This window comes from Mesoplodon densirostris, chromosome 18, assembly GCF_025265405.1.
Source record: "Mesoplodon densirostris isolate mMesDen1 chromosome 18, mMesDen1 primary haplotype, whole genome shotgun sequence".
Lineage (NCBI taxonomy): Eukaryota > Metazoa > Chordata > Mammalia > Artiodactyla > Ziphiidae > Mesoplodon > Mesoplodon densirostris.
Window position 1 is genome coordinate 18296619 of NC_082678.1, and position 10046 is coordinate 18306664.

Consider the following 10046-nt stretch of genomic DNA (forward strand, 5'->3'; position numbering starts at 1 on the left):
CAGACCCATCTCCACTGAGGGGCACCTCTCCCAGCCGGATACAGCTCACCTGCCCAGTGAGATGGCATACCTGCCAGCGGGGCTGGAGATGCACATGGACGTGCCTCCTGGGGAGGGGCTCGAGGAGCCCACCCGGGGGCCGCAGTCCACCACTGCTCACTGAGCAGAGCTATAAATAAATGTTGAGGAAAAAGCTTGGGGCCATGCAGCTTCTCTGGTCCCGGCTCAGGAAGGTGGAGTGAGAGGGAGGGGCCGCTGCAGGTCGGATGGCAGACCTCTTGCAGCCTGACCATTAGGCCATGGCCCCCAAACAGGTTGAGCTGTTCTCTGAGGGTGCCAGGGCTTCGAGAGGGCTGAGTGTTGGACCCAGGGCCGGGAAGAGGCAGCACAGGCCAGACCCCAGGCTCCGGGGACTGGCGGGCCTGCAAGCGGCCTGCCCTCTCCTGCCCCCGCTGGACCCGGTGCTATGGCCTTCTCTGGCACCGGCACTGCCTTCCATCTGGGGAGGCTGGCCAGGGCACTCTGGTGAGGTTGGGATGCTTCATGTCTGTGCTTGAGCTGTACCTTGTGTACCTTGGAGCAAAGGTAAGGGTGGCAGCCCTCCTGCTGCTGGCAGGGAGGCTCCTGGCACATCCTGGGGGGGGAGCGGTGCCACCAGCACCTGGGAAGGTTCCTGTTTGCTGTCCTCTGTTGCTTACCCTTGAGTAGCTGCTGCAGACGTGGGAGGGGCGCAGACCCAGGGGCCGCCAGGGCTAGGTCGTGTCCCTATTCCCCTCCCCGCCCCGCCCCGCCCCTCCCCTCCCCAGGAAGATAGAGCAGAAGTGTGCCTGACATTTGCCAGGGGGTCTTGAAGCCTGGCCCTTGTCCTGCTTCAGTGTCACCCCAAACAGGCCAGAGGGCTCACTGCTGTCCCCCAAATCAACTGTAAGGGACAAGCCCGTCCCCAATCAAAGCCCCAGGGACAAGGGAGAGCTGCCCTGCACCCGGGAGGAGGCCTCTGCAGTCATGGAAGCAGTTTTCTGCCTTCAGATCTGTTCTCAGCAGCTCCCTCCTCCAAAGTGGGGTTCCCTCCCTCCCACCCCCACCCCCAGTCCCCTCTGACATGGGAAAGGGATGTCTGGGGTAAGAGGGCTGCTTCAGGGTGTGAGGTGAGGGATGACAGAGTCACACAGGAAAGTGTAGCAGGAAGTAACCGAGAAAAGGGTTTCTCCCTCATCCCCCTGTGGGCACAGGAGGGTGGGGTTGGCTGGGGGTGTCAAGGGTGGGGCAGGCGCTCCCTGCGGGAAGGGGCATCCCCCATCTCTCCCCATCTGCTGAGATCCGGTTCACTGTTGAACCCTGGGGTCCCAGTCGGCACCACCCACACCCCCGCACCCTTTTCTCTGCAAGGGGGCGGCAGCGCCAGGCCCAGGCCTCCTCTACTGCTGCCTGAGAAATGTCAGGCCACTGGCTCAGTGTCCCTGGCCTAGAATCCAAACTCAACCAGCTTGGCAGGGAGGAGCGGCAGCCAGGCCTCCCCGATGCCCCCGAAAGGATGAGGGGTGACATTCCCCAAGCAGCCCAGGCCACCCCTGCCTCCCCGCACCTGGGCCCGCCTGCCTACCCTCACCCAGGCTGCCCAGCACTGACAGCCCACGTGCCCACGAGGGGCCTTCCCCTTCCAGCCCGGGAAAGCACAGGTGGGCAGAGTGCGGGGTGTGGGTGGGAGGAGTCTCACGGGTTTCCAAGCAGGAAACAAAACTGAAACGACAAACCCAGCTTCAAAGTACACGATCCCATGCAGAGGGGCCAAGGACAGCTGCGTCCCCGGTTCTGCTCCACTCCTGCAGGGGCTGCCCCACAGGTGACCTTGGGAAGACACACGAGGCCCAGGAGCAGCACGGGCTGGCTTGCCAGGTGGGGCCCTTCCCAAATGTCACTGCCCGTTGGGCCTGAACCTCCAGGCCCCGCAGTCCTGATCGACAGCAGTGCCCGGGCTGCTGAGAGAGGGAGGGAACAAGCCCACTCACACATGTTAAAGGGGTTTGTTTTGGGTGGGGCAGGGGGCTCAGGAGGAATCCCAACCCTGGGGCCAGCCACCCACTCCTCCATTCGGGTGGACAAGCTCCTCACACACCTGGCCACCTGCGCTGGAGAGTCTGAGAAGAGCCCAACTGCCATCACCGCTGCTTCCATTCCAGCCCCTGAAGGCCGAGCAAAGGTGGGAAGGGAAAGGAAGCCAGTCCTCTTGGGGACCCACCCAGTCTCTGTGGCTCCCTGACAGCCTTGGTTGACCTTTGGGACAGGGCCACACAACATGCACAAGGGGACAGGTTATCCCCAAAGGAGGCTGAGGGCAGGGACAGCAGAGACAGGCTCAGTGGGAAGTGCCTGGGGGAGCAGGCAGAAGCGTGGGGCTGCCATTGGGGCCCCAGGCGGGGAGGCAGCTCCCCCACTGCAGGCAAAGACAGGGGCTCCAGGGCTGAGGCCTAGCCTGCGGCGGGCTGCACGGTGGCGAGACAAGGGGAGAGGGTTACCGTAACCAAGCCAGGACCCGTCCTTCCTCTCCTCCCCACGCCCAACCAGATCCAGCCTGTCGCGTCGGCCCCCTGGCTGGGATGCCCCTTGTCAGAGCATCCAGACCCGCCACATGGCAATGGAGCCGGTCCCCCAACCGCAGCACAGCCGAGAGCCTCACCACCCCTCTGCCCAAGGAGCACGCTCTCCACACCAAGGTAAAGAAAGGCACCGCAAGCCAGGCAAGTTAGAAAAGTCTCTTTTAAATTAAAATTTCACCCTGGTGAGATGATTGATTTGGGAACTAAATCCAAAGGCAAGCTCTCCACTCTGTTGTCCGCAGCCAGGCTGCACGGTGGAAGAGGCAGGGCGGCGACGGGGTCGAGCCCACCGGCAGAGCCTGGGCCTCTGACCCCAGCTGGCTCTTAAAGTCCCGCACAAGCCCCGCACACCTAGATGGAGACGGGTGACACCGGGAGAGGCGACAAGAGCCGGAGAACCACTGACTGGGGGTGGGGGGAGCCTCACGACGGCGAAGAGGGCCCACACCTTCAGCCACCCGGCGCACCCCTCCTGCCGCCATCACGCGGAGTGGAGAGGTGGTGGTCCTTCTGATTCCAGAAGGTGTGACCTTTGAGAGGAGGCAGCCGGCAGACACCTCGTGACTGCAGGATCACGCCACCTGGCTTCCAAGCACCTGCGCCCGGGACCGGGGTGGAGGACGGGGTGCTGGCCCAAGGGGAGGCTTCACTGGCCCTTCCCCGCTGACCCAACACCCGTCAGCCAGCCCCATTCTCACATACATTAGTTACTTTTATATATTCATATATATATTATAGTTATATATTAAAAAGAGAAAAAAAACTTGCCTGAAGAGAAAACTCCTGAAGGACCCAAGTGGCTCAGGAAGTTTACTGTCCCCTCCACCCACAAAAATTCTCTTATAAAATCTTCCAGTGCGATCTTCAGGAAACCCCGTCCGCCCCAGTTCCCCCCACCCGCCCTGGCCCTCCTGTGTCCCCACGACCCTGGACTGCCCCCCAGCTCCAGCCCAGCGCCCGGCGGCATCCAGTCTCATCTCTGGCCATCCATCGCAGCCACGGCTTTCTGCTGGGTGCCCCCCTGCTGTGCTCCGGGCGGCCACGTGGGCTGCGGGTGGTGGAGATGGTGGAAGCTGTGGGCCGTGGGGGAGGAGGGTGGGATCCAGGCGGCCTGGTGGCTGGGTGGGGACGAGGCCCAGAAGGGGCTGAAGCTTGCCGGGGGGGAGCAGGCCACCGCGGTCATGGGGCTGTTGCTGTTCTGCAGGCCCTCGGAGGCGCGAAGCTTGGAGAACATGGCCAGCGCGTCGGGGAAGTTGGGCGGTGTGGCAGGTGTGTTGCTCGGGGTGCACATCTGCTGGGAGAGAACACTGGGGTTGCGAGGGCTGCCTGCACCACGCCCCACCCCCCCGCCCCGATCCCAGGCCACTATCCGTGGGTCTCTAGAGCCTTCCCACGGTGCTCACCCACACTGGGCCCTCCTTCCTCCCCGTTTTTCAGTCCATAAGTGGTTTCAGCAGGACAAAAGCACCCCTTGCACCCTGAGCCAATAAAAACAGAAAACCGGGGGCGGACTCCTACAATTTTTGTCAAAACCAAAGAGTGTTTCCTGATGCTTGGGAATGACGCTCTGAGTGTCAGAAGTAGATGGTTAATTCCGGCAGAAGCTAGGGTGTCAGATTGAAGCCAGGACAAGGGAGGCAGCCCAGGACACCGCTGCTGAGCGCCTCACCCTGGGTGAGAAACCAGCTGGCTCCTGAATAATCTGCCCTCAGACGTTCCGAGGTTGTTAGCCAAGGGAAGGAGGCCAGATCCAGGATCTCCCTCCTATGCCAACCCCGGAGAGGCTGCACTTGCTTGGTGCTTGGGTCCGTTCCACATCCACAGCACCAGCCAGCGGGCCTCGGGGCCTCAGCCTGCATTCTCTCACTTCTCACGAGGGTGCTAGGTCATTCTGATGATCCTCTCGGTTACAGATGAGGAAACTGAGGCCCAGAGCTCAAGTCACTGGGCCAAAAACACACCGCTGCAGGGCACAAGTTGAGAAGCCGGAATCCCGGGGCTCCCAGGTCTGCAGGCCCAAGCTCTTAACCTCTACCCAGCCCCACTCTGCACTTAAGAGTCAAGTGCAACTTCATGCCTGGGCTCCCCGAGGACAAGAATCAGCGTCTCCCAGCAGGCTGCCCTTGGCCAGATGCTGCCAGTGTCTTGTGAGGGCAGCTGCAAACAGCCCTGAGCAGGGACCCCAGCCAGGAAGGGCAGCGGCTGGGCTGGTGGGCGGTAACTGGCAGCCTCCCTGCAAACAGCGGGGACCGCGGGCCTCCCAGCCCTGTGGCGTGGGGGCATGGGGGGGCCACCCCCTGAGCACTTCACTAGGGTGCAGGGAAGAGGCGGCAGAGAACAAGGCCAGCCCAAAGCCAGTTCTGACCCGGCAGCAGCTTCTCCCTTTCCCAGGAAACCACGGGAGCCCTTCTTTGAATTTCTCCTAATTTTAGCCACACCGGCCCCTCCCCCAGGCACAGGGCTCAGGGAGCAAGATTCTAGGGCTCCTCACCTTGCTCCCAGGGCTCTTTCCCGGGAGCTTCCACAGCTCTGCAATTAAACCCCAGCCCAGAAGGAGGACAGGCCCACGGGAGGGGGGCAAACCCCCTCTGATGAACTGGGCCGGCTCCACATCAGCAGCTGGGGCGCTCCAACCAGCGTCCTCTCCAGGGAGGCCACAGGACCCGGGGCAGGCCTGGCCCCACCCAGACCATTTCCCTCCTCCCTTCACTCTTCCCCCCCCACCCCGCCCCCAGGGCTGACTTCTCGGCAGCAGGAAACAATGAATGGGGGGTGGGGGGGACAGGCCAATTGCATCACAGCATCGTGACCGACTTCCCCAGTTCACCGAGCCAGTGGAGCCTGTCTCCTCAGCAGCCACCCTGCCCCCCCACCCCCCCACCCCCGTGACAGCAACAGCGGCCTGGATCAGGAGCAGGCCTGTGCCCACCTGCCTGTGTGAGCTCAGGCAAGTCCCTTAACCTCTCTGGGGTTTCTCTCTACTTCTGTAAAACCAGGGGTTTGGACCAGGTCCTGTAAAAGTCCCTCCAGCTCTGCTTCTAATAGCTATGGATGGAGCTTTCCAGCTCTCAAGCATACCCAGCGTCCACTGCACCCTGCTAATGTCCTACTGCTTCACATCCACAGTGTCTTTCTCCTCGGCCCTTCCCAATCTAACCCAGGAGCCCTCCCTTATCTAGGAAGATGCCTCCGACTGTGTATGTACAGTCATCTATGGGACAACCATTTATCAGCAACTCTTGGCCTGGGTCACTTCTGGCATTTCTATCTAACATTTTCCTTTGATTTATTATCTCTAAAAAAAATTACCAACTCCTCGAGGGGAGGGATGGCGTTCTCTGTGGTGCTGGTTAGGAGCACTCATGGATACACTGATCATAATGTCTGTTAGAAAACCAGCCACAGCCCTTGAGGGAAGCTTCAAAAAGATTACAGTCCCTCAGGATTTGCAGGGAAGGAGCAACAGAACCTAAAAGGACCATCAGTCCCAGCTCTCTGGGGTGAGCCCCTCTGTTCAGGGCAGCACAGAGTAGCTGTGCTGGAAGCCTGGGCCTTTTGAAACGACCACAGTTGGTGGAGCAAACCTCAAGGCCCCCTTTAGGAGGAGACGGAGGCAAGATGGAGGCAAGCTCCAGGCTCACACTGGAGCTTCCCATGGTCCGGTACAGGGGAGGGTCCCCTGGAGATGAACCCCTCTTGGGTTTACCAAGAGTCCAGCCTCAACTGCCACAGCCCTGCAGCCAGCATAATTCTCATCATATTCCGATGCAGTTTCGTTTTTTGATTTATACAAACAGCATGGGCTATTCCAAGAGAAAAAAGCTGGTTAAAAGGGTCAAAACAGACCCCTCTCTACTTGTCCTTTGCAACTAGATGAATACAGAGCGCCAAAGACAAGACACAGCAGAGGAACCATTTGCAGCTTCTTCAGGCAAGGCAGCGGCTCTGAGAAGGGAGCCACGGGCAAGGACACCAAAATGCCAAAAATGTACTCCAGAAGCCATAACAGATCTCCTGGGGAATCATGTTTTACAATCCCTATCTTGGGGCCCTCCCCCCACCAGCAGGGCTAATAGGTAACTAGAGAGGTAGAGAAGGCATTCAATCCTCTAAAGTGAAAGGGATGTCCTATGCCTGTGGAAAGCAGGGCAGGAGGGCAAAGGCCCAGGCCTGGGGCCAGCTTGGAAAAGAGAAGAAAGCAAATCCAGGCCTGAACCACTTCTGTTTCCTGTGTTTTATGTATCTTCACCTACTGAGATTAAACGCATTCTTGGCTTATCTTGTCAAAAATCTGTAAGTCTTCTACGCTCAGGGTAGGTCTTTTTCCATGAACAGGAAAGAGTGAACATAACTCTCTGGGTAGAGCCCAGCTCCCAGGCCAGGGTGGATTTATCCCTTTCCTGTTCTCTGCAGAGCTGGGTTGTCTGGATGGGGGGCTGCCACTCCAACAGCAAGACGGGTGCTCCGTATAGACAGACATTCCAGGTCTCAGTCCCCTCGGGGCCCTTCGCTCGGCCCGCGTTCCCCCGACGTCTAGTTGTCGTCCGAGCCCCCCTCCCCACTACCTGACAGCCGGCTACTCCGCCGGCCACCCTCCCCGCCCTCCTAGCCCCTGGCTCAGGGGGAGCGCCGAGCACAAGTCCTCAGGTCGAGCTACAGCAACCCAGGAGGCCTGACCGCAAAGTTGGGCGAGCCAGACGGCCCTGGGAGCCGCTCTTCCCTGGAAGACATTTTGGCTCTTTGTTTACATCGCGGCTCGGCGCTCCCCGGCAACATGGCTGTCACCGTCGGCGCCTGACAGCGGCCCCCGGCCCGCGCCCTCAGCCGCCCGTTGGGCTGCGGCCGCGGCGAAGCCGGCCCTCCAGCCCGCCGGCCCTCCCGCCGGAGCCCGGCCACACTTACCATCTGGTGGTGGTGGTGGCTGTTGGGAATGTTGGTTTCTTGGAAAAACGTGCTCAGGGCGGTCTGCGGACAAACATAGCGGCAGGGCGGCGGTTAACGGGGACGGGGCAGGAAGCCCACCGGCCGGCCCTGCCCCACCGGCCGGCCCTGCCCCACCGGCCGGGCTCATCCGCAGTGTCCCCGGCGCCGCGCTCGGGCCGCCGGGCCCGACCCCTCGGCCGGCCGGCCCGCGTCGCTCGAGGGGGCGTCCCCGGGCCGTGCGCGGAGGTACAGGGCGGCAGGGCCCCGCGCCCCACGCGAGACCACGAGGTCGCTGAGCGCCTGACGGGGCGATATAAATAGAGCTTCCCTCCCCCCACCCCCTTTCGTGGCGCGCGGCCGGGCGCCCCGGCCTGCGCCCCTGCCCCAGTGCCGGCGGCCGGGGAGCGGGGCCGGCCGGGAGCACTCCCTAGCTCGGCCCGCACGCACCTCGAACTGCCAGTGGGCCGCCTGCAGTAGCTGCTTCGCCTGGTCGGCCGCGCAGCCTGCGGCCAGCACGAACTGGTTGATCATGACCTGGTGCCGCAACTCATCCATGTTCACCGACATGGCTCCGGCCGGCGCCCCCTCCCGGGATCGGCGGCCGCGGGAGGCCGGCTGCCCTCAGCTCGCGCTCGCCGCCGCCCGCGGCCTCCGGACCCTCGCCCGCCCCGCCACCCGCCGGGCGAGTGTTGTGGTCCGGCTCGCGCGGCCGGCCGACACCACAAACAACAGTGCGGGGCGGGGCCGGGTGTCCCAACGTTCGGGGGCCGCGAGCCGCCGCCGCTGATTGGCCCGCGCCGCTCGGCCGGCGCCCGGCTCCCTGGCAGACGTTCGATTCGAATCCTGCGGCCTGCGGGCCCGCACTGTTTCTCTTTCTGCCTGGCCGCGCCCATTGGCGGACGTCGGCGCCGTGGGGCTCCCCGGCATTGGCCGGACGCTGTGTTTTGGCTCGTCCTGGCTCATGATTGGCCACGACCCGGCGTCTGGGGCGGAGCCGCGCGCGCTGATTGGTCTCCCTTGGACCTGTTTGAACTCAACTTGAAAACCTTGAGTGCCTGCTGATTGGCCGAGGCCCCTCTGTTTGCTGTTGTAGGCTTGGGGGTGGTGCAGCCAAGTTCATTCATTACTTCATTGAAACTGAACATGCTCAGCTGGAAAAGCAAGACAGAGTGGCTTTGACTCACTTCCTCTGAAAGATGTGGTCATCTCGAGAAACAGAATGATCAAAATAGAAAACAGACAGAGCCTTTGCAGCTGCTCCACTCTCAAAATTGTTTATTTTTTTTAAAACTTTCAAGCTGCTCTACTTTTTTTTTAGCTTTTTATTGAAACGTAACGTACCCCTTTCATGCCTCCTTCCAGCCACTACCCACCCCGAGCCCAACAGTCTTTCCCTACGTTTTTAGGACAAAAACTTTGCTCTCTGAAGAAGAAAACTACTGTTAATGTACACTATAAATACAATTGCAAGGGGGAAATGAGACTTTCTCAGACACTAATATTCCAAGCTAAAAAACTGTTTTTCCTTAAATTGATTGGCCTAACTGAAACTTTAATTTGTTTCTACACAGGTACCGGCTCTCAACCCTTGACATTTAAAAACAAAGTTTATTTATATGCACTGAGCTTCCATCTTCTGGATTAGGATTTTAACCTTCAAGGTTTGTGCTTGGGATTTGTGCAGATGGGGAAAGAACTAGGAGTTTAAGCATACTGAAGAAAGGCCAGAGAGTTTAGGAAGGTAAACATCGCTAGGAATTCACTGTTAGAATTTCTGTTTCTAAAAAACTTAGTAAGTTCTAGATCTGAAATACCAGTCAAAGAGTATATAATAATTAGTTAAGAGTCTTCAGAACGGGAGGCTAAGAAGAAAGCAAGCCATGGTTCTATTTTGACTTTGCCTAAAGTGGATTTAACTCTCCATCTAAGAAAACTTAACCATGTAAAAAAACAGAATATAAATAAGGAAAAAGTTACACCCAGTGTTTATGTTCTGATGAAAAACAGCCTCGGGCACTATAATGAGTTTGTCCCATTTTGTTAGTCTTTTTGTTTGTTTATTTGTTGTTTGTTTTGAACGGGCAGGAGTCAGCTTTTTGCCACGTCCAAAAGACCCATTTCGCTTCCCGTAATTGCACTTGGCCACCCCCAAGTACTCATGGGCTGAGACCTGGAGTGTGACTAGTCAAGTACAGCTTGCAGCCCTTCCCTTCCAGTAATTGCAAGGTGAAAACAAAAGTGAGTATCCAGGACTTCCCTGGTGGCACAGTGGTTGAGAGTCCGCCTGCCGATGCAGGGGACGTGGGTTCGTGCCCCAGTCCGGGAAGATCCCACGTGCCGCGGGGCGGCTGGGCCCGTGAGCCATGGCCGCTGGGCCTGCGCGTCCAGAGACTGTGCTCCGCAACGGGAGAGGCCACAACAGTGAGAGGCCCGCATACCGGAAAAAACCAAAAAAACAAAAGTGAGTATCCAGCAGCTGCCATTGCCAAGGGGCCTGGCCCATGAGCAGCCCAGAACAAGGAAGTA

The 10046-nt window shown here is 59.6% G+C and overlaps 1 protein-coding gene across 2 annotated transcripts; it reads right to left on the bottom strand.

The window, feature by feature from the left end:
- Positions 1–2739: 2739 nt before the first annotated feature.
- UBALD2 (UBA like domain containing 2) lies at positions 2740–8342 on the bottom strand. Of its 2 annotated transcripts, none has more exons than XM_060082436.1 (3): positions 7968–8342; positions 7500–7562; positions 2740–3891 (listed from the first exon to the last, which is right to left on the bottom strand). In XM_060082436.1, the coding sequence occupies exons 1-3, from the start codon at positions 8085–8087 to the stop codon at positions 3571–3573; spliced, it is 504 nt and encodes a 167-aa protein (XP_059938419.1). In that variant the 5' UTR covers positions 8088–8342; the 3' UTR covers positions 2740–3570. The 2 variants fall into 2 exon arrangements, with proteins under 2 accessions (XP_059938419.1, XP_059938420.1); XM_060082437.1 differs by having other exon boundaries at positions 2740–3888; positions 7968–8337.
- Positions 8343–10046: the final 1704 nt, after the last annotated feature.